We start from the raw sequence: 25,676 nt of genomic DNA, 5'->3' as shown, positions 1-25,676 counted from the left end.
ATGTAGATTCATGTAAAATGGAGCTTTCTTATAAATAGAACAAAAAGATGTTTGTTCAAAAAAGAAATCAGATTCATATAGTGATATGATTTAGTCCATATATCTCTAATATCTATGTAACCAATTATATTATTCCAAACCAATCCGATTCCAATCATACATTGAGATATATGTATTTAACATTATGAAATATTCAAAAGAGTTCGAATATTACTCTCACAAAGGATCTTGGATTTAGTGGGAGCATAATGACACAAAGAAAAGAGCTTTTTTAGTATTACATGGTTACATTAGAATCTAAATCTAAAATTTTATATGAAGATACATAATCATATGTCTGAGAACTTTATGGATTTAATAGGATACATTGGAGATGTATTGTTCCTATGAGATGAATTACTAAATATGTTTTTTGTTGGAATTATACACTTTGTTATATTAAATGGGATCCAAAAGGTTAGATTTAATAAAATGTACAAATGTACTTATCTCAAACACATAAGGAGGTTAGTAGGAGTGAATACAATTCTTTAGTGATACAGTTACATGGGATGTAATGTGTATACAAAGAAAGTGCCAAAATTTAAAAAAGGCAGATGGCACAATGAAAAGTGACAAATGCATATGATGCATGCAGCATATTCTAGTTGGAATGGTTCTAAAGAAAGAAAGAGGATTATGTGCATGTATATAATTAAAGTCATATACATCTTATTAAAAAAGACTCTAATAGAAAGATACTTAGATCGTTAGTCCATGGAACTAATGAAGAGTTCTGAACATTATTACTGTAACAATGGAGCCATACTAGTAGAACCCGACTCTCATTCGATCTAGATATAGTAATATGACATGATGTGATACATGGACATCATAAAGATAGATAAAAACAATTAACCACATTGAAGGGCACAAGCAAGTCTACATGAAGACACAATTGCTAGATGTATTGAATCCACATACCATGCGGTAGCAATTGGCTTTGTGCTAGTGGGAGACGTTGGGATGAGCCTTGCAACCAATTAGGATTAATTAAGACTTGATTCCAATCATGTAACAATATCATTCATGTTAAATGATTAGAAGTTTTTCTTCATCAATAAGACATCAATTATAATGAGTTATAAGTCTAATTAAATGAAGTCCATGAGATTAATATGACTTGTAAGGGAACTACAATGGGTTGCAGTTATGAGATCCTTATGCATTAAAGTATAATATCAAAATGTTCCTAGTTAATGAATCATTAAGATTGGACATCAATGATGCTTAGAGACTAGTATATTCTATGTTCTAACTTTGAAAATAAGCAATCGATCTTATAGATTGAAATATAGAGATACTTGAAAGTAGAATATAGGTGCTTGCTTAGGAGATCAAGTTCACTAAACATGACTTGCCATGAGAAATGTATTTGGTAATACACTCTAGTGTCTATACAAGACTTCTCATGTGTTAGTTGTGTAAATACTCCGTAGACTTGAGACATTAGGTCATCTTATGTGTGGAGTGGTATACTTTGATTTCATCTTTATGGGTGCCTAACCAAAGATGCCAAAATAGAATGCTTTTAAGCGTAATATAAAGCATGCGAAGGCAAATGAGTGGTCAAGATAGGAATCATCACCTCAAGTGTTTTAAAAGACATCCCATTAGTTTTTGGTCAACATTAGCTTATTGAGGTCATTGGCTAAGGCAACATGGAGATTATGAAAAGATTTCATAAGTCTCTATAAAGCTAATGTCATAACTGCAGGAACAAATATAGAGTTCAATAATAGTAGACACTGTACCAAGTTCTTATCATTTTCGGGATGTATGACGAGAAAATGAATTACACTGATAGACTGTACACTAAAAGCTTGTCAAAGAACCTTTTGACTCTTCTAACAATTGGGTGATCACGATGCATTGCTAGATGCCAATCTTGATTTATGGAATTGAATTAGTTAATTTAAATTGAAAGGATTTATTTAAATTAGTTAATTAACAAAATTATAATTCAATTTCATTGCCAACATATTAAAAACCTAATAAGTCACATACAAAAGGTTGCAATATGGATTAAATTGAAAGTATGGTGATTTAAGTTAGACTTAAATCATATACTAGGTTTTTACTACTAGAAACCTAATTAAAATAGTTTAATTAGGTACTAGTTAAATGTTATAAAAGTTCTAATATTGAAGGGCTTATTTTGCAATTTTAATAACTTTTTTTAATAAGTGTGCTAGTTTTAGAGAAAAACTAATAACTTTTTTTGAGTGCTGCCACCTTTGAGAGAAATTGAGCATGACTTCTCTTGTAATTCTTGGCTGGAAATCAAAGAAAAAGAGAAGACAAACCATTTTCCAGTTGCTAGCACAAGCCTGTGATTGAAAGCTTTCTCCTTAGAGAAAGTTTCGTTACAATTGTGCATGCAACATTAGAGGCCAAGCGATTGATTGGTTAGGATTCTTTCAAGCTAGGAAGTGCATACTGTTTTTCAACACCAAAAAGGACGCATTTGATTATGAGTTCACTTGGAAAGGTAACTTTCTTAATTTTAATTAATTTTATGTTTTTATGTATTAAATATCACTAAGGTGATCAATGGGTGGAGGCATGTTTTGGTTGTGTAACCAAATTTTAATTCTTATTCCAAAGTGCATATTTTGACCATGTCATCCATATATAAACCCAGTAGTGGTATTAGAGCCTTTTTTGGATTTATTTATATTAGGCCTAATTGGCTCTTAATATGGGCTTAGAATAATTATAGAACCCATAAAACGTTAATCAGCCCATGGTCTTTTTCTTTTTTGCACTAATCTTTCAGATTTTCCTTCTCGACACGCAGCTCTCACTTGGCTTCAAGCCTCTTTTTGTTGACTATTGTACTTTGTCAACTTCCAATGTGTATTTCTCCATCGTCAAAACATAACTAGTAAGTGATCTTCATGAAAGTTATAGCTCTATCTCTTAGCTTCCTAATGGTTCAAGAATCCCATTATTTAAACATTTGGAGTGAAAGTTATGCTTGAAATATCGTAACATCTACGAACAGAATCTTGGTCCTTTAATCACCTTTCTTCACCAATTTGAAACCTTATTCCTTAAAATCCTACAAAAGCATAAAAGCTAATAAATAATAATATAATTAAAGTAAATAAACAAAAAATAGCTTAAAATAAAACAACTTAATAAAAGCAAACAAATTAGAAAAATAACTAAATCTTAATCTAAATTCAGGAACTTAACAAGGTTTTAATAACAAAAAGAGATAAAATAATTCTATAAACTAAAATTATCACACCTCCAAGCATAATATTTTGCTAGTCCTCAAGCAAAAGAAAAAACACAAAGAAAGTTAATAAAAAGACTTTCGCAAGAGAAAAATTCACCAAGTCTTGATTTTCCTATTTTTCCTTAAAGAATTATCCATCAATTCCAATCTAAGATAAAATACAGATAATTCTTAAACTCATGCATCAATTCAAATGAAAATTCACTTTCAAATAGACTTTTGTTCGTGTGAATAATCTCTTACAAAGAATATCATACAATTCAGATTAATTTATGCCAACTCTAAGCATAGATTACTACTAAGATCCCATAGGTTTGTTTTGCATCATCTTTTCACTAATATAGACTAATACTTATTCAAATATCAATAATTCTTTATTAAGCTTGTAACATAAGGTTAGGGTCAAGTATGATAAAGGAAATATTTAAACTCAAATTCACCATAAGCAATTAATCAATCTATGACCTATATAGAGCTCTACTTTTTTTTCTTCCTTATAACTTATGATACACTTTTCTTTTATTTTTTTTTCTTTTTCTTTTTCTTTTATTTTTTTGCAATTATGAAAAAAAGTACATTTTTAACACCAATCACCTTTGTCATCACTTCACCCTTCTCCCTTAATTTAACTTTAAGCTTAAGATACTTCCTAGAAAGATCAAAATACCTAAGGGTGAAAGATTTAAAATTAGAGGTACATAAAAATCCTTAAGCTACTATAAATATGTATTTGTCAAAGAAAAGGAAAATTAGGCTCAAAAGTTGGTAGTAAGGATAAAATTTACAAAGGTAGGCTTAAAAAGGCTCAAACAATTCAAAGATGGCCTAAATCATTTCCTATCCAAAAAGTTATCTAAGATTTCACCTCAAGAGAGAATCAAACAAATTCTAGAATCCTTGACTTCACCATATTTTTTATCAACATACACTTTTTCTAAATTACATACTAATTGTAAGTAAAAGATTAAGTGTGCAGGTTATTAAGAGTCCCATCCTACAATGAAGCTAACACAAGAATATCAACACAAACTTAAATCTTATCCATACTTTTCCAAAAGCCAAATTTATAAGATAATCCAAATATCATCCTAAGATAGGGAAAATCATAAACCAGGTTTTTGAACACCTCAAGAAAATTTTATATTTTGGATTTTTTAATTTTTTATGTTTTATATTTAAAAATTTTTTTATAAAAGCAAAAAATAGCAAAATTTAAAGCAATAAAATAAAAACAACCACACCATAAAAATAAAGACATAAACAAAACAAAATCTAAAAACACCCCTCAAACTTAAAACGAAACATTGTCCCTTACGTTTAAGAAAAAGAAATAAAAATAAAATAAAAAGAAAGGAAAACAAAAACTCCCCTAACAATTGATAGAAAGAATCTAGATGTCTTCCTCTTTATCATCGACATTTGCTTCCTTAGCATTCTTGGAATCACTTGGCGAATAGGGGAAATAAACCTGTCCATGCCCACATGTTGAGCATAAGCTCTCATCATCTGCTCAATGGCTTGAATGTAATTTGCCTAATGTTCCATGCGATTCTCAAGTTGCTTCATCCTTTGTGCCATTGATATAACCTGACAATGAGATACTCGAGTCCTCACAATAATCGAACTGCCTCTAATAGTATATTACTCCTGTTGCATAAACTTTTCCACAATACTATCATCAATCAGGCCTTTAGGATAGAGCAACCCCTCAACAAAGCCTCACTCCACTCCAGCTCTCTTACACAACTCAATGATCAAAGATGGAAACCATATGTCTTCACAAGGTGTATTAATAGAACGAAGGATAGTGGAGTCTCCCAAATATCAATTGGCTTACCAATCAAAATACAATAAAGCAACAGAACTCTATCCTTGGTAATATCATTAACATGCTTCATAGGAATCAATCTAGTGACAATAAAGAATAGCCAACACTTGTAGGCACCATGAAGTTGGCTCATCTTAAAAGACACAAGCAGGCCCTTAAACATCTTCCACTCCCCATTACCCTTACACAAAAAATTAATCACCTCATCAAAATCTAACTCCCAAGTAAAATATTCATCAATTACAGCCTCTAGAATCTTAAAATAATCACTAATAGCATCTGTAGTAAAGGGCACAAATTTACCTCGAACAAAAGCAAACCCATTATTATGTTCCTTTCCATTAACATAAAATTCCCTAACTATAGGCATCACAGCTACAAAAGGCTGTTTACAAAATGTGGTTCACTACCTAACAAGAATAATTTCATGAATATTTGGGTACTTACCTTCACTAACATCAAGTCCTCTTTCATGCACTAAGATTTTATAAATTACCTCATTATTATATCTCTTTTCAATGGCAAGAGAGATAAATCTAGTCCTATCATAAGAACTACTAGCACTAATCCTAGCTCTCTTTAGTGCCATGCTTAGTAATCTAAGATCGATCTCTACAAAATAATTCAAAAATTAAACTCCAAATAACTCACCAAACAATTATTCACCAGGCACTCTTAACTCCAGTAGTTAAAATCCAACAATCCACAATATCTCAAAAATCACAAGTGTAGAAAAGTGGACTTACTTGAATATTGAAGATGCAATGTTGAATGGTTGAAAGCAAGGATGCATTTGGATAGGATTTGACTAAAGTTTTTTTTTTCTTTTAGAGAAAAGGAAAAAAGAATGAAAGGAGGGAAATTTTAAAGAAAGAAAAAGATGGTGGCTAATGAAGAAGATGGGAGAAGAAAAAAGGGTTTATATAATGGGGTCTAGGTTTTTTTTTATTTTTTTATTTTTGATGTAATGCCTTGACACCTAGTGTGGCTTTTATGGCATCGCATTAAGGCCACCAAATGGTTGTTTTGCAATTTCTTAGCACCACAGCTTTGAGAGGCCCCTTCAATTAAGCGTGCTTCAAACCTTGGGCCACCACGATGTCAACTGCTATTACAATTTGACATGGTTCAAAACCCAAGGGGCCATGACGCTGTTGTTTGAGTGTCATGGCCATGTTCTTAGGGTGTCGAGACATTCTCCCTTTTACGTTACGACATCAGGTGCATTTTTTTGCTTGTTTTTTATTTTTATACTTGCATAAAGAAAGAAAAATTCAATCAATATTTAATGAGAACAAATACTGAATAAATAAATAAAAATAATTTAAAGTAAATAAATTAAATTAAAATGTTTAGGTTGTCACCTAAGAAACATTTTTTTATAGTTATTAGTTTGACTACGGCCGATCTTTATTGTTGTCCACTAGAATGATTGAGGATCTTCGACGATCTAATTCATCTTCCCAATAATGTTAGAGATGTTGCCCATCCACTTTGAATGTTCCAATAGCCTCACTACAAATATCTATTGCACCATAAAAAGTGGCTTTAATCACTTTGTTATGACCTGACAACTTTAATTTTTGTTTCTATGGAAATAGCTTGACTAATTTGGTTAGTAACACTTATTGTCCAACCTTAAAATCAAGAGTAACTGAAGGTGGTGGAATATGCTAACTTTTTCCCACAAAAACTTCAAGAGGTTTCTTTCGATGTTTCTTGCCAAAAACCTCTTTAGCAAACTCATCAATTACATCCAATCTATGGCAACTTTCTATAGAGGAAGGATACTTTGTTGTATTGAATATATTAAACTCAACTACTTCCTTTCCAACCTTGAAAGTTATCTTGCCATTCTTCACATCAATGATTGCACTTACAATAGCCAAGAATGGTCATCTCAAGATTAAAGGAATTTCCACATCCTCTTTCATCTCAAGCACAAAGAACTCCACTACAATGTACAACGTCTCAACTTTAACCAACACATCCTTTATAATCCCAACATGGTGCTTGATTGATTTGTTTGCTAATTGCAAGTTAATTGCAGTAGGTTGTATTTCTCCAACTCCAAGTTTCCTCACAATAGAAAAAGCATAATTGAGATAACAGCACATAAATCACACAAAGCTTTAGAGAGTTTGAAGTTACCAATAGTACAAGGGATAAAAAAACTCCCTAGATCCTTAAGCTTTAGTGGAAGCTTATTCAGAATTATAACGCTAAACTCTTCAGTAAGTGCAACAATTTCAAACTCACCAAATTTCTTCGTTTTGGTCAAGATGTCCTTCAAAACTTCACATAACTTGGCATATTTTGAATTGTTTGTCAAATTTCTACTTTTGACAATGTTAAGGAAAAAAGTGGTAGAGGTGTTAGAACAAGTTTTAGTCGTGCTTTTTCTTTAGATATTTTAGTAGATTTTTCAATGACAATTTCATTTTCAGCATCTTTTTCAACAGGCTTAACCAAATTTTTAAATTTAAAATCACTACCACTTACCTCTTCTCCACTACAGAGTGTGATTGCATTGTAATACTCTTTACTTTCTCTTCTTGGATATGGCTCAGTGTCACTAAGTAATGTAACTTAAAGTCTATTATTGATGGCATTAGCTAACTAGCCCAATTGCGTCTCAAGATTGAGAATTGATGCTGCTTGACTTTGAATGATGGCATCATTTATCACCATGTATGCATTATTCTCGACCATGTATTCATTAGTTTGAGCTAAAAATTGCACGATCATCTCTTCCATTGTTAGCTTCTTTTCAAAGACTAAAAGTTTAGCTTGTTGTGGAAAGCAAAAAAGTATGCTTGGCCTTGGATTTGAAGGCCCTGGATTGTTATTCCATGAAAATTTTGGATGGTTCTTCTAACCAAGATTGTAGGTGTTGGAATAAGGATTATTCCGTTGCCTGTTGAAGTTCCCAACAAATTGAACTACTTCAGAATTAGATGGACATTGATCACTAAAATTGCTATCTCCACACAAGTCACAAGTCACAAAGGAGTTATGGACAACATTAACCCCCACTATATCAAATCTGTTTGTCAAGGCAACTACTTGTGTAGTCAAGGCATTAAGTGCATCAATCTCATAAACACTAGCAGTTTTTCTATAACTAGATCTTTTTGAAAGCCATTGGTAGTTATTAGATGCCATCTATTCCAACAAGTTATAAGCTTTATCAAGATTCTTATCCATTAATACCCCACTAGCAACGGCATCAATTGTAAATCTGATTGAACTTGCCAACCCATTATAAAATGTCTAAAGTTGTAGCCATTAAATAGCCATTAAGGAAGCCTATGGTGTGGACATCTTCTAATTAACAAATCCTTAAATTACTCCCAAGCCTTAGATAATGACTCACCATCAAATTGTGTGAATGAAGCTATATCATTCCTCAGCTTTGCAGTCTTGGCAAGTACGAAGAATTTTTCCAAGAATTTTTTAACTAAGTCTTCCCATTTAGTGATAGATCTCGTTGGAAGTGAATTTGCCCAACTCTTTGCCATATCCCTTAATGAAAAAGGAAACAGTCTTAGTCTAATAGTATCATTAGTTAGCCTACTATATTTAAAAGTGTCATAAATTTCCTGAAAATTGAATATTAGAATCATCATTAGGTAACCCACCAAACTAAATTGAAAATTGAATCATTTAAATGTAAGCAGGCTTGATTTCAAAATTATTTGCATTGACGAGAGGTTTTCTAATGCTTTGGTGCAAGCCTTGTAAGAAAAAAAAATAGCATAATCTCGCAACGTTTTGTTCTCTTCAAGAACTCAATTGACAGCATTATTACCATTATTATTATTATTATTATTAGCAATTGTCTGATTTAAAGTTTAAACTTACAAATTTTCCCTTCAAAGTCTTCTAAACATTCTTTCTATCTTCGGATCAAAAGGAATAAGATTTTAGTTTCTCTTCTGCATACAATGACCAAAGATGCCTGAAAATAAGAAAAAAATGAAATTTGAATTAAGACTAAATTTGCTTGGTATTAATATTAGTAAAAATTCTAAAAAACAATTCCTAAACAACGACATCAAGAACTTGTCATTTATTCTCTACTCAAGTAAGAATAAATATCGAACAAATAATATATTAGTAAGCAGAGTATCAATCCCATAGAGAATTAATAAATTTCACTAAGTAATAGAATTAACACAATTTAGTCTTATCCAATCAAGTAAAAGCAAGTAACTAAATAAATTATAAACTAACTAAATCTAACTAAAAAATTTAAACTAAAGAAAATCAAAGCAATAATAAAATTGGATAAAAATCAAATTAAACAAGCATAAGATTACAATATCCCTTACATTTCACTTATATCTTACTTTTCTTCCTTAACTTATTCCAATGGATTGAATTGCTAACCTAGACTCTTATAAAAAAAATCAATTTTAAGCAAAACACTATATCTCTATGTGAATTGAAATCAAAACATGCTCATTAAGTTCAGGCTCTAATATTGGCTACGTACGACACATAGGTATATCTTTATCCTATACACAAATTAATTTATTTATCTAAGTAAATAAATATGATCATATACTATTTTAATTTTTAGCTTACTCTAAACTCCCTTTCTCAAGTTATATTTAGTTTTCTAGATCAATTTAATAATTGAAAATAAATTGGAATAAACAATCCAATTCCATTGAAAATAAACGGGAAAAGATTAAAAATTTAAACCACATGAGAGTTCAATTATAATCCTAGAGAAAAGAAATTAGCTACTCATTCTTGTAAAAATAAATAAAAACATATGAAGCTTAGCCATCAAGAGCAACAAGAACAATAAAAACTAAGGACAAAGAAAAATAAATATTGGTAGCCTTAATCTTCAATCTTTAGCCTCAACTTCTGACTTCTTGAATCTCTCTTAGAACTTTTTCTTATAGTTAACTTCTTCTTAAGTTATCTCTAAATACCGCTAAATTAACCAATTCTCCCTACTTAAGCCTAATTGGCTCTTAATATGAGCTTAGAATAATTATAAAACCCATAAAACCTTAATCAGCCCATAGCCTTTTTCTTTCCCGCACTAATCTTTAGATTTTCCTTCTCAACGTCACAGCGCTCACTTGGCTTCAAGCCTCCTCTTGTTGCATGCTGTACTCCATCAACTTTCAATGTATTTTTCTACATTTTCCAAGTATAACTAGGTAAAGCGATCTTATGAAAGTTGTAGCTCTATCTCTTAGATTTCTAATGGTTCACGAATCACATCATTTGGACATTTAGAGTGGAAGTTATGCTCAAAATACCGCAATATGTACCAATAGAGTCATGGTCTTTTAATCACCTTTCTTCGCCAATTTGAAGCCTTATTCCTCAAAATCCTACAAAAGCAAAAAAACTAATAAATAATAATACAACTAAAATAAATAAACATAAAATAATATAAGACAAAAGAACTTAATAATAGCAAACTAATTAGAAAAATAACTAAATCCTAATCTAAACTCAAGAACTTAGCTGGCTTTTAATAATAGATTGAGACAAAATAACTATATAAAGTAGAATTATTAGTTACTACTCAATGCTCCATCAATATTAAACTTAAGAGTACTACGAAATGGTGGTTGCCATGTAACATTAAGTTTCACCAACCAAGGACTAGAAGAGGTGATAGCAACATTAGGAAACCTTGCAAAGTCCAATATCAATAAGTTCAAGTGTGGCTACTTGGCTTGAGCCTACCATGCAATACGCAGCTTAATCATATCAAAAGTATGGTGACAGTCCCATATCTTCCCATTGAAGAAAACATCGTTACAACCCATCCATATAGTCCATAGAATGGCTGGGAATGCCATTCTCTAAGCATCTTGATTGTTAAGAACTTTGGCAACCTCATTCCAAGTAAGAAAATTGATCAAAGGGTCTTTATGCATGACCCAACTAAACCCCCAATTGTTGGCCCATAAGCCCCATAAATGCTAGGTTTTAGCATAATAAAAAAGGATATGGTTAACAAATTCATAATCTTTCATACATATGAGGCATCCAGTAACTTCAACCAAGATAAAGCCTTTTTTCAAAAGAGTTTCTCTTATAGCAACTTTACCTTTTAGAATGAGCTAGCAAAACAACTCAACCTTCAAAGGTGCAGGCCTTCTCCACAGATCTTTCTATTAAAAAAGTTAGCTCAATGAAAATATCCAACAAGGAGGGAATGGAATTTCAAAAAATTTTGGAAAATGTTAAAACAATAAGCTATAGTCGATTATTAAGAAACTCTAGTTGATTATGGTTATGGTTCTTTTCACAAACCAACTCCAATGTCTTTCAAACAAAATTGTGGTAGACTATGAAGACTCAAAAATCAATCCTCAACTAGGAAACTCATTTTGAAACCTTGTAAGAGGAATTTCAACAAAAACCTTGATGTATATTTAAGTTTTAATTAAAGCTACTTAATCAAACATAGACAAATGGTTACTTTGAAATACTTAAACATTCTTTGAATGTAAATCAAATAAAGGCAACTTTGAGAAAAACATTTCAAAAAACTTTTCAACAAGGAATGGACAATTTGTGATGGTTGAAAAGGATTTAGAAAAGAACCAACCAAGATGTGAAGAGTATGAATCAAACTACAAGCACTTTATGAAATGGGTTCTCTTGAAATGAAATAAAGCAAAACAAACAATGATAGAATGAAGATACTAGGTAAAAATGAAAACTTCTTCAAAATGGATTTCTTACTTATGTTAAAATCAAAGCAAATGATTTTTCTAAAATAGTTTCAACAATAAATTAAAAAGCATAAAAGTAAATCAGGATAAAAATTTTTATAGTGGTTCAGCTTTTCAAGTGTCTATATCCACTCCCTTAGTTAACCAAGGAATTTTCAATCCACTAAAATGGATTCTTACTTTTTAACAGGATAAAGTGGTAACCCTCATAATAGTTATTTCATGAGATCAAGCAATAACCCAACGGCCTCAACCACAAACCCATTGTTTTTAACAGGCTCACTATAAACCCATTGTTTTAACAAGTTCACCACAAACCCATGGTTTTTAACAAGATCACTACAAACTCATACAATAGCTTTTTTTGGGATCAACCATAATCCTTACACTAGCTTTTCAAAGCTAAGTTAGAATCTTTACAAGAATAGCAATAATGCCTCTAAAAGATAGATTTTTCTAGTTTGGTACAATGGAGGAAGAATGCCTAACATTGGGTAAAACTATAAGATCTAAAGATGGGAGTGAAAGCACAAAGAAATTTTAGCTCAAAAAAGCTTGGTTTCTCTCATGTTCTTTCAAGACTCTAATTCTTAAGAGTTTGGCCTTTTTCTTTTCATTTTCCTCACTTTGAAATGCTTCCAAATGGTCCTTTTTATAGTAGGAAAGGTCTTGGAGCCAATGGAGATTATTAGAGCAAGAAACTAGTCGTTTTCTTTTTGAATTTTGTGTCTAACGGTCCCTTGTAGCAAACTATGAAATTTCTCTAGTCAATCTCTTCCAAAAAGCTTGTATTTTTCTCATCAAAGCTTAAAGGTTTGATTGGCACTGTTTCAAGGTTGACCATAGTTTCAACAGGATTGATTATGCCACTGTTCCTAGGTCAACTATAGGCTTTATGGGGTTTGACTATAGATGTCACTTTTTTAAGTTTCTTTGTTCATTCTTGCCCATTCTTCCATAAGATTGACTTGCCTTGCTTTAGGATTGATTGGAGTTTGTTTCTTTAAGATTCCTTGACATTTTAGCATGTAACTTTGGCCATATCTTCCTTGTGATCAAATGTTGAGTGATGACTAAGCTTCTTCACTTGAAGCAAGCTTAGTGTAATGTAGATTAATGACTTCGAATGCTTTGAGATAAAACTCACCATTTGAGAACATATTTTGCAACTTCAACTTATCAAACCTAAATATTAGAGAGATCATAAATAAAACTCTTTTAAACAAATTTAACACTCATATAATTAAGTCATTCAAGCTTCAAGACATTTGTAAAACAAGTGTGTGATAATTTAATAGCTTCAAGAATTCACACAACTAAAACAATCAGGCTTGTAATAATGTAAGAATAAATATATGAAAACTAAATCATTTCAAGGACTTGTCAAGAATCACTCAAATAATATTCTAGTAAATTTAGATTATTTTATCATAATCAAAACTATAATCACTTTAAAGCTAACACCTTCCAATGACTAGTTTCCAAGAATATACTGCAAAAGGATTTGGTTGTGTAATAGTCATTTAAGTTTGTTTCTAGATCAATTTATCATCAAAATTTCTACCTAAAACTTGTTGATTAAGGAAATGATGAACAGCTTCCCATCAATCAAGTTCACATCCAAAAAGCCTTCCCTTTAGTTTTAAACATCATTACCGCACATTACCAAACCTTTTTCCATATTTGTCAATCATACCATTTTAATGATGACTAAGGCGAAGATTATTGGGAATATGATACTAGGTACAATTTCATCAATCCATTGATCATGCCAAAAGTTGATCTTTTGACCATTCCCCATTGAGAGTCCAAAATTATCGTTTACAACTTGACTACCGTTGTCATGATGGGAAAAGGGTTTAGTAACATTACACTAAATGTCAGAGACCATTCTAGAACACCTTTCGATGGAAGTAGGCTGTCATTTCTATAACCTGTTTTACTCATAATAACCCTCCACCATAAGCTTACTGACCCATTACCCAACCTCAAGATCCACTTATTGAGGAGGGCACAATTTTTCAGGTTCAAGTTGCCAACCCCAAGACCTCCAAGTTCCTTATGAAGGCAAACTAAGTTCTAATCAACAACATGAATTTTTCATTTCCCATTTAAGCCACCCTGAAGAAAATGTCTTTGAATTTTGTCAAGTTGTTCTCTAATACCAACCAAGATTTGGAAAAGTGGAATGTAAAAAATGGGCAAGCTGTTGAACATAAACTTTAAAAGTGTTGTATTTCCACCCATGGATAAGTACCTAGCTTTTCATGTTGAAAGTTTGGCTTTAAATTTATCAACAACAAATTGTCATATCTTAAGAGAGTCGGATCAACCCCCTAACGAAAGCCCTAGATAAGTAGTTGGAAGTTTCCCAATTGAACAAGCAATTTTCCTATCCCACTCTTCACCAACCTTTGCTCCAATCCAATTTCATAGAGGTAGCTTTTGTTGAGGTTGACCTTAAAATCGAAAATAGCTTGAAAGAATCTCAAATACATTTGACATTTAACAAATTATCGAGAGATGGTTTACAAATGATTATCGTATCATCAACGAATTGCGAATGAGAAATAGCAAGCTCATCTCCTTCGACAGTAACTCTCTTGATAATATGTTCACTTTCTATCTTTCTCATCAAGATGCTAATAGCCTCTACAACAAGACTGAAAAGAAAAGAAGGCAATAGGCAGTCTTGTCTCAGTCCTCTACATATATGAGATTGTTGTGAAAGGGTTCAATTAACGAGAATGGAGATAGGAGTTGTAGTACTGCATGCTCAGACCCAAGCTCTCCACCTTTCACTAAACCCCATATATCTCATGAATATATCCAAAAAGCCCCATTCAATGCTAAAAAGGCCTTTTCAAAGTCGATTTTGAAGAACAAACCCCCATTCCTTTTTTTCTTAAAGAGGTCAATTAACTCGTTTGCAATGAGACTACAATCCATAAGCTACCTACCCTTGATGAAAGCAAATTAATTTTCTCAAATAACTTCCTCCAATACCCCTTTCATCCGGTTAACAAGTGCCTCAGCGATAATTTTATAAAGGCTACTAACCAAACTGATGGACTGGTAATCACCAATTAAAGATAGGCAAGCCTGTTTCGGGACCAAGGTAATAAAAGACGTGTTTATGCACCCATCTAAAGTGGCTATCTTGTGGAAGCCTTCAACGTAATGCATAATGGTCTCTTTCACAATGTCCCATTGTTTTTTTGAAAAAAAATTGAGATTAAAGCCATCTGGTCTAGGGACTTCATTCTCGTCATAGCTTGCTAGTGCTTCCCATATTTCCACTTTTGTGAAAGGACTCTCCCAAGAAATAACAAACCTTTCAGAAAGTTTCTTGAAATGCCAATTGATAGATTTGCCTTAGACTTAATAATATGAAATTATTTCAACAAATATGATTTAAAAATATTAAAATGTCTCGATGAACATAAATAAAAATACACATAAATGTTGAAACAAAGATAAGTAAAGAAATAATAAACTTGTTTAAAGCGACAATTAAAAATATTAAAAAGTTCCAACGAGGATACATCTTTCAAAGGAATTAAGTAAACATTTTCATCACTATCAAACGAATAGAATCATTATTAATCTTTCAAAGATGAAAAGATCTCTCTCACCCAAAAAGAAAGAAAGATGACATATACAATTTTTAATCGATCAACCCCTTTACTTGGCCTACCCATGTGCATGTTATTTTTCTACCACCATGGCCTTCTCCGGGCACGCCCGGACTTCCCCACTTGTTTTTCTTGCCTTGATATATATATATATATTTATATATTTCCTTTCTTTTTTGCTTTTCTTATTACGCATATGCCTGTTCCTTTCATATCTTTATTGACGAGTACTTATCCTTCAATGTGCTGTTTTGTATGTTATTATTATTATTATGGGCATAACATGCATGTGTATAGTATTTATTAAGGATTACTAATTTGAAATTTTTGTGATAATAATGGGCATAATCTTACTGATAAGAACACATCATGAATTCATATGGGAGATGAAACCATACAAGTAAAACAGGTGCGGCAGCACCAGCACGTGGGGGGTGGGAATTGTGAAAGGAGTGGCCTTGGGTTGGTGTCTGTGGTGTTGGTGGCAGTATTCAACCTTAGAAAGCATCTACAACGGCAGCATGACCAACCCAAAAAGGAGTCCACACTTAAGAAACAAAAAGCCCAAACCAAGAACTTCGGATTAAAAAAGAAAAAGCTGTACGAAGCCAAAAGCCCAAAAAGTTAAACCATCAAAACAGCCTAAAGTATCCATAGAATGGAGTCTGTATCAAGATGTAAGAGGCCCAACTCAGCTATAATTATGAGGCAGATAAAATTAAATAAATTTATAATTATACCTTTTATTACTTTTAATATTCATTTTGATGTTTTAGATACTTTTAAATTTTAATTACCATTACAAAGAAAATAATATATATATTTATAAAAGCTTTACTTGTGGAAATACATCATGATTAATTTTCAGTTGACCTAATATTGGCCTCCTTTGTGACATTTTAAGAGAAATAAATCGAGGTATGATGAGTAGCTTTGATATTTTAAGAGGATTAATTGAGGTATGATCATTTTCCATTTTAATGTAATTTCAATTTCCTATATGGTTTTGTTATGCTTGTAGGTACAAATTTGACAATTTTGTACATAATATGAATTTAAATAAGTTTGGGTTTAGGTTAATCATGTTTTTTGTTTTAATCATGTCGATACAATTTAGACACCAATAACTTGTGCCTTAACCATGTCAAACCCACTTAATTCGTTTAAGATTTATCTGAGACACGATTAATTAATCGTGTTATTGTATAACCATATAACCTCTAGCCTGTTTATTTATTTATTTAATGGTGTTCACTTGTTGGGTCGATAGATTTAATGTGCGGTTAAGACCCATTTATTGATTCATATAAAAATATATTTTTTTTTTGATGATTAAGATGTATTGATGCTGAATTTTGTTATATTTGATAAATATTATGATATTTATAATTTTTTATTATAAATTTAAATAACAAAATTATATTTTAATTGTATATATATTAATTTAATTGTCTTAATAGTGTAAATAAGTAAATAAGTTATAATTCTATAATTTTAATAATGTAAACAAATTGTGTTGTATCAATTAAAATTTAAATCAACAAGTTTAATAAACATGTTAACCATATCATGTTGTGTTACATGTTTATTAAACTTATCCATGTATGTGTTTAAAATTCTAACACAATTAGTTAATCACGTCATATTCGTATTTATTCATATAAATGTTAATAACTTATATTTATATGATATGATAATGTCAAATTTCTACTTATGTAAGTATATGCATCGAATAGATAGTATATAAATAAACAGAGTATCAATTACATTGAAAATTGATGTAAAATTTTACTAAGTACTAAAATTAAAACAATTCAATCTTATCCAAACAATCAATACGAAATAACTAAATTAATTAACTAAAATAATTAACCAAAATTTAAACTAAAAAGAAAAAATCAAAGTAATAATAACTTGAGTAAAAATTAAATCAAGCAAGCTTAGGATTACAATATTTCTCACTCTTCATCTAAATCTTACATTTTTTCCTTAACTTATCAAATATTTATAAAGATCTCTCGACTCATCTTATGAAAATATGTATTTAAATTTAAAACAGACTCATTAAGTTCAAGCTCTAATCTAGCTACATATAACTCATATGTATATTCCTATCCTGTATATAAATCAATTAATATGATCATATGTTATCCCGATCTTAGTTTACATTAAACTCCTTTTTTCAAGTTTGTTTAGGTTCCTAAATCAATTTAATTGGTAACTAAGCAATTAAAAACATTAAGAACAAATTGGAATAAACAATTCAATTCCATTGAAAATAAGCAAGAAATAGACTAAAAATTTAAATTACATGTGAGTTCAATTGTAATTCTAGAAAAAGAAAATTAGCTCCTCATACTTGCAAAGATAAATAATATTATATAAAATTCAACCATTGAGAGTAATAAGAAAAATAAAAGCTGATGAAGAAAACAAAACAAATATCTGCAACCTTGCTCTTTTAAGTTTCAACCTAAACTTCTTGCTTCTTGAATCTTCAAAAATTCTTCCTCTAATATCTCTTTAAAATATCCTATTTATACTAACAAACTTAACCTATAGTTGACTTACTAATTTAATTGGGCTTAAAAGTATATTGAAAGGCTCAAACATCAACTGTTAGTCTTAAAATTGTCATTCTCGCAATAGTACGGCTAGTCATTTTTGGATACAATTTTCTCTATCTTTGAGGCAAAACTGGGTATAGTGATCTTCTATAAAAGTTTTAGCTCTATCTGTTAGCTTTTTAATGATCTAAGAATTGTAGCATTTAGAGTTTTGTAGTGCAAGTTATGATCCAAACACTGAAACATATGCAAGTAGACTTCCGAGTCTTTCAATACCTTACTTATCAAAATTAAGCCCAATTATCTTAGTTCCTACAAAAATATAAAAACTAATAAATAATCACTAAATTAAAAGAAATAACATAAAATTAAAATAACTTACTTAAAAATAAACTAATTATAAACACAACCAAAAATAACTAAATTATAATTAAAAATTAAGAACTTAGTTAATATTTAATTACAAAATTAGACTAAAATAATTTTATAAAATAGAATTATTAGATGAAAATACGAAAACAAAGATTGTTAATTTATCTAAATATAAATTGTATAAAATATTTTGATAGATAGTGCATAATTTTAATTGGGATTAAATTAAAAAATGATAGTAGAAAATGCTTCCATTAATTAATTACTAGAAACATACCGGTGCTTTGCACACGGAGACAATAATACGTGTTGTAATAGTTACGTTTATCATATTTTTCATTCTATAACTTGTTGTAGGTGAAGACTAAAGAAAACCCATGTACTAAAAATAACATATACAAAATGTTACAATCAGTAGTAGAAAATATAAAGCCATATTATGACAATTTGTAATTTTATATATTGATTGTTAGCTTAGTTACAAAAAGCAGTGTTTGTATACAAAAACTAGTACAAGACTTTCTCAAAGCTCCACAAAAGATGCTCTGTTTTGCTTTTGTTTTAGGTGGTGTATCAATGTTCTCCCAGTACTCTAAGCATGTATAAAAAATACAATGATAATATGCAATAAAACATAAAATTTTGTGAGTAAACAATTATTTAAAACTAATAGTAATTGGTATTGGGCTTGGAACCATAGAACTTCAAATCAAGGATATTGGGCATTTTGCTTGGAATTATAGCACTACAAAATAGGATATCAAGCATTATAATTAGAACTGTAGGACCTCAAATTAAGGATATCAAGCATTATACTAGAAAACGTAGTATTACAAATTAAAGATATAATTAAGTAGTATAAAAGATATCATTTATTATACTTGAAATCATAGTATCCTAGATCAATGATATCAAACATTAGGCTTTGAAGCATGGCACTACAGATTAAGGATATCAAGTATTTTACTTGGTACTGTAACACCTTATATCAAGGATATTATGTTTTATGCTTGGAATTGTAGTATTATAGATCAGAGATATTTAGTAGATATCAAGTAAATATCATGACATAGCACTTCATGAATCGTGACACAATACATCAACCATTTTGCTTAAATTAAGATATATCCGTCATATGACTATCTTGCAGTATACTATTGTAAGTTACCACACATGTATGTTACTATGTTTTTATGTTACTTAAAATTTAAAATTAATCAACATTTAAAGCAAAAACAACCTCTGTGAACTATTTTCTCGCAATTAGTAATTTTTAAATATTGAAATGAACAAAGTCTAGAAGAATTTTTTTTATTTGTGATTCACATGATTTTAAAATCTTTAAGAATTTTATTTAAGATATGTTAAGAAAATAACCTTCTTATGTGCTTTTATTGGCATGTTTCATAAGTTTAAATTGTAAATATAAACTTGCATGTAAATACTGATTCATGCAAAATTTGACACAAGTAATAATCTTGCACTCTATCTATACCAATACTTTATGACTAAAAAAAAGGTGAAAAATTTATATGTGTTGCTTTTCAAATATTTTACCTAATAAAAGCATTAAACTCGAGAAAGAGAAGAAGAAAATTGTAGAAAAAGAAAGAACAACATAAAAAGAGATAAAAAAGACATTAAAACGAATTATAAATCTGCAAATGCCCTCAAGAGAGAAAAAGATTAAAGATTTAAAAAACCCAAAGAGACCTTCAAATAAAACGAACACAAAAAAAAATCTTCCAATCCAATTTAGTCAATTGATTTCCACATGGTAATCAGTTGGAGATGACACGCAGAATCAAGTAGACCTCTCAAAAGACAAATTAATATACAGATATAGGTAAACATGATCTATGTGTCCGACAATTAGTTTAATGGGCTCATTTTCTTGCATCTGCATGCATGCAAGGAAAACACCATATTGCTCAATGAAGAATAATTTCTCCTAATCCAACTACATGCCACAACGAAAAATAGTTTTTCGGAATTCAATTACATGCCACTTGTCACCTAATTGAGAAGCTAGATGGTGTCCAATTGAAGCCCTTACAAAAGACTTTTAATGTATAGGAACAGATAACTCGGAGGCATGGGTGAGCAGAACTCAGTAGCACAAATCAAATCATGATCGGACATATGAATGCGTCGTTGGCGGACGCGTGTGAACCAAATTATAGCTGATAATCTAGAATGTACCAAAGTGGGCACATTGTCCCATAATACAAACAAGACAGAGTTCACGGGCACCACATAGCCTAAGCTCACGAGACAACCTTCAATCATATATTATTGCATGCTCAAAATTCACAGCCACCAATCACATTTTCTTACACCAACTCACACACTTTAAAAGGCAAAAGAAGAAAAGAATGAACAATCATTTTAATTAACAATTTATTGGAGCTTGTGATCCACTCAATATAATGCAATTTCGTTTAGTCATCAGACAGTAGGCCAAACCCCATCTTCGAGTGCATATAAAAATTTAGGAAGGGAGCCTCCAAAATCAGAGCCAACACACAAAACCGACCTAGGACTTTTAACGGTCTCTCCTGTTTTGCCGCTCTTTACCAAGAGAAATGCAGCCCCATTTGCTCCTTTTCTTCGTTCTATCATCCACTCTCGCTGTAGGTAACTTTTTGGCCACTTCCCAGTCAGTTCCATCTCCTGGAGCTCATGGCACAAAACCCGCAAATGAAACATATTACAAAGTTTCCAAGCAACTCTGTTGGGGTTGCGTTGGCGAATCACTAGAGTTTTTGTTCACACACAATGTGGTTAGGGCAGCAAAATGGGAGCTACCCTTGTTTTGGGATTTCCAGCTTGAGAAATATGCTCGGTGGTGGGCAAGCCAAAGAAGAGCAGACTGCAAGCTTCAGCACTCTTTTCCAGAGGATGATTTCAAGCTTGGGGAGAACATATATTGGGGCAGTGGCTCAACGTGGAGGCCGAGTGATGCTGTGAGTGCATGGTCTGAGGAAGAAAAATATTATGACTATGCAAGCAACTCGTGCCAGGAGGGACAGATGTGCGGCCACTACACGCAAATTGTTTGGAAGAATACCAGAAGAATTGGCTGCGCTCGAGTTGTATGTGAGGATGGAGATGTTTTCATGACTTGCAATTATGATCCACCGGGTAACTATATTGGCGAAAGCCATATTGATGCTGGAGTTTGAATATTCTTACTAGTTGTAAACTTCTTCCCAGGGGTACCTTAACTACTCTTGTTCAAGTTCAGTACTATTTTCGAAAAAACTTCTGATGCTAGCTAGCTCACTTCAATACAACTATTACATTGAAGTTAAGAAATTTTTTTCAAAAATAGTGAACTGAACAAGTATTTTAAGGTATTTACTGCAAACATATATATATATATATATAACTTTGTACTTGTATGGAATTGAGTGTGGAAATAGCTAGATCTTATAGTGTTCTGGTGTAAATCAAATGGGATCTGGAATAGGGGGCTAAATTCTGAATATGTCCTGCGTATTGTTCTCACTAATTGTAATAGTATCTGAAATCCTGCATGTTCTGCGGGAATTCGGCAGAAAGCGATTTGTGCATCTTTTTGTTGTAACTCTCGCAGTTGCAAGCACCACACCCCTATTCAGGGGAGGAAGAGCCAGGGTACATCACAAACTTTTTGCGTCCCAGGCCCATAGATTTGGATATCTCTGAATCAGGCTGACATAAATTTGGGCCACACTGGTTAAGATGGACTTTCTGTAGCCCAAAATATATTGGACATTTAAGTTAATCTACAAAAAAAAAATGAAAAACCTCATGATTTGGAAAGGATAGTTTGGATGATTGGACGTATTTAGTTAAGCGCTAGAATAGAAGAAGAAGAGAGGACAAAGTTGGTTACAAGTATCAAGAGAGAAGACAAGACAACCATTTCTCTACCAAACCCTTTACATCAGTGAAGTCACCACATACTACTCTGTGGTTGTGTTTTTCCCATGCGCCACCACTGCAGCTGCAAGGTTATACAACTACGCTCTGCACCGCTCGTCTTCAATGTTATCTACGTTCAAGTGGTCTCATATGGATTGGTCCTAACATTATTATCACTTTTCTTTTTCTCTTTCTACAATGCTACTCATCTATCCATGTAAAGTTTGTTCTGAAACATTATTTAATAAGTAATATTACCAATCAGGAATAAAATATTGGGTGACCATGACTGCTGTGCTTTTGTCCTTAATACGAAAATTCTTATGAAATTATTGAAGGTATTTATGGCACGCGGTTGATTTATTCCACTAAAGAAAGAGAAAACCAAAATAAATAAATCAAAGAAAAAGCAAGGAAAACCTTACAATTCAGGCAACCGGTTCCTATGTGGAGAAAATGTGATCACGAAAATCAAGATTTTTGATTTATCGTACCAATTATTTGTTCGTTCCCAAGCTTAGATTCCATATCGATATATGAATATCAGCAAATTAAAATAAAAAAAAAGTGGGTAAAAAAGAAAGGACTTGCATATAAAATCACACTAACCCCATACATTATGTCTATATATGTGAAAAGTTAATCTCACATTTGACCTTCATATATAAACTTCCACTCGCAAAAGTTCATGAAAGCAATTATTGATGAAATTCAGTAAGGTCTTTCTCCAAAATAATTCCCAGGAGGATCATAGTTGCAAGTCATGAAAACACCCCTCCCTCCATCACAAGTCACCCTGGCACACCCAACTCTTCTGGTTCTGCTCCACACAATCTGTGTATAATGCCCACATTGCTCCCCTCCGGCGCATGAGTTAGACCAGTAATTGTACCATTTCTTCTCTGAAACCCAGGCCACAGCCGCCTGAGCCGGCGTCCAGCCATTGCCGCTTCCCCAGAAGATATTTTCCCCGTAAGGTCCATTGGAGTGCCTCAAATCACAGTCCTTGCGCCTCTGGTTAGCATACCACTGAGCGTATCGCGCCAACCTCGCATCCCACACCAATGGGCGCATCCTAACGGCAGCACGAGCAGCATTTTGAGGAGCCAAGAACTGGTTAACCAGGCTCAGGTAGTTGGCCTGAGTGGTTGAGATGAGCAGAAGGAAAACGATGATTGCGCCATAGCACGCTCTCGTTTGAGAATTGTCCATCAGGGGAATGTTGTTTCTGGGGGTCAATGTACAGCAAGGATCTCAGGGTATATAAGATGAAGAATTTTAATTTATTTAATTTTGTTAGATAAGGAAGAAAGGAGTTGTATAAAAAGTTTCAACTATGGGGTGGCAGGCATGTTCGATTATGATTGCCACATTTGTTATTAATGTGGGGTGGACAAAGGTTTTCAAAGATTAAATTTTACTTTCTAAGATTTCATAATTTTCAACACTGGCGCTTGCTTTTCTCATGGCATCATTTTGATCAATTCACGCCTCAAGTTTCGGATAATACAACACATAAAACGACACAAAACCTGTCACTGGTGGCTGGAAGCACTGAAATCAGGTTGTCTTCATTTTACATTTCTTTTGAATAATATTTATTCTTTTTTGGGTCTTGGAATAGATTATATATATATATATAGAGGGAGAGACTTGGAATTGTTCAAGGTTCTCTATAGTTATATAATATTCACTTCATAGTTTTATATAAAATCTAGTTCTCAATAAACCCAATCAGACTACACCACGTCACGTAAACTGTTTGGTTAAAGCTATAATATATTGAATATTGTACTAAGTTATTCCATACAGCTAAGAACGCTAAATTGCTGGCTATTTTCCAAACACTATACCCGATTTTTATGTATTTTTTTTCTTAAACAATGGGTCATATTAATTTTCTCAAAATAACAAAAAAAAGTTGTCATCTCTCCATTTCTCTCTCACTTTGTAATATGGATTTATTCTAAAATTTTATGCTCTAAAACTCTTACTATTTGTACACTTTCCTGCATTTAATTTACTTCTTCAAAAATAACATATTTTGACATATTCAAGATTTAAAGATAAATTCAAACATTTGACTTAATAACAGGTCGCTCTACTTGCTAAATTCTCAAATTCAAATCCTCCCATTAAAAGAAAAATAAAGAGGTACTATTCGGCTATTATTGTTGTACATTTTTTTTTATTTCAATTCATCACCGGGGAATTCTAAATTCTTTGAAACTTTTTTGTCTCACAAACTCATGGATTTCGCAACAAAGTGTTGTCTAATAATATATATTCTCCTTTGGAACTGATAATAATCTCTTTTTTTTTTTCTTTTCATGTTCAACTTTAACATCACTTTTCTACAAAAATATAGAGAGAAGTTTTAAGGATTTTCAATGAAAATTGATAAGAATATGGTACACTAGTAGTATAGAATATTTTCCTAATATCATGCATACGCAAAAGAATGTGTTTAACTTGTTTTACCAATAACAAGGATTGTTGTCATTAATGTTTAAGAATTGTTCTATTATCTTATCATTGATAGGTTAAAAAGTATATATTAGTTTATTCTCTTAGCACTAAAAGTGTTGATTTATGAAATGAAAAAAAATATAAAACAAAGAGTAGTAATTGTATTTCTAGGAAAAAACAGAAAAAGGATCGAAATTTAATTTTTTAAAAAAATTATATTTATTATTAAATTAAATATAAAACGACATATTTATGTAATTATTAATAAGTGTAGGGCAAGAAATGGGGACATTGTCACGTTTGGAGCTTTGTGCTGTGTGTGTGGAACATATCATAGCTAATGAATGGTGACCACCAATTTCGGGCCAAAAAGATTCCTCTGGTCGTACTTATGAAACAAAGCAAATATATATATATATATATATATTATTCTATTTAAATTATTGCTTCAGTTTTTGCACACAAGTCAAATGTTTTGATCATTTCTTATGGCACCGAGATCAGCGGCGTTGTCAAAGTTTTCACCTTAAATCAATGCTGCTTCTCAGAAACACCGTAATCAACGGAGCCGCTGCAGCAAGCCTCTCCTTTTTTTGTTTATAATTTTAAACATGGACCATTAGAGGAATATGCATAGATGAACGTTGAAGGAACGCCAAATAAATCATTTTAATAGAAGTCATAAATTTACTAGATTATAAAAACACATGAACATATAAGATCGTTTTTATAATTTTCTTTAACAAATATTTATTAAAGCGATTATATTATATAGGTCTAGATTACTTTAATCTATATACTTATTTATTTAATTTGATCGAATAAATTTTTTGAGAATTCAAACTTCGCACTCTAGACAACTTAAATCCTTCAATAATTTTTTAATAAATA

The 25,676-nt window shown here is 31.6% G+C and overlaps 1 protein-coding gene, 1 non-coding gene and 1 pseudogene across 2 annotated transcripts; 2 read left to right on the top strand and 1 right to left on the bottom strand.

Annotated features, from left to right (window-relative positions):
• Positions 1-8,420: 8,420 nt before the first annotated feature.
• Positions 8,421-8,530, top strand: LOC149527513 (small nucleolar RNA R71). The gene has a single exon (XR_016350947.1). It is a non-coding gene; the product is annotated as a small nucleolar RNA R71 (small nucleolar RNA).
• A 12,323-nt stretch (positions 8,531-20,853) lies between these two features.
• On the top strand, positions 20,854-21,981 carry LOC110411204 (pathogenesis-related protein PR-1 pseudogene; annotated as a pseudogene).
• A 799-nt stretch (positions 21,982-22,780) lies between these two features.
• On the bottom strand, positions 22,781-23,667 carry LOC110411205 (pathogenesis-related protein PR-1-like). Its single transcript, XM_021421257.2, has one exon. It carries the CDS (start codon positions 23,526-23,528, stop codon positions 23,028-23,030), a length of 501 nt encoding a protein of 166 aa, XP_021276932.1. The 5' UTR covers positions 23,529-23,667; the 3' UTR covers positions 22,781-23,027.
• Between the last annotated feature and the right edge of the window lie 2,009 nt (positions 23,668-25,676).

The sequence above is a fragment of the Theobroma umbraticum genome, unplaced genomic scaffold (assembly GCF_002168275.2).
Source record: "Theobroma umbraticum cultivar Fairchild unplaced genomic scaffold, ASM216827v3 scaffold_56.0, whole genome shotgun sequence".
Taxonomy (NCBI): Eukaryota; Viridiplantae; Streptophyta; class Magnoliopsida; order Malvales; family Malvaceae; genus Theobroma; species Theobroma umbraticum.
Note: the sequence above shows the minus strand (reverse complement) of the source record. Positions and strands in the feature narration are given on the sequence as shown.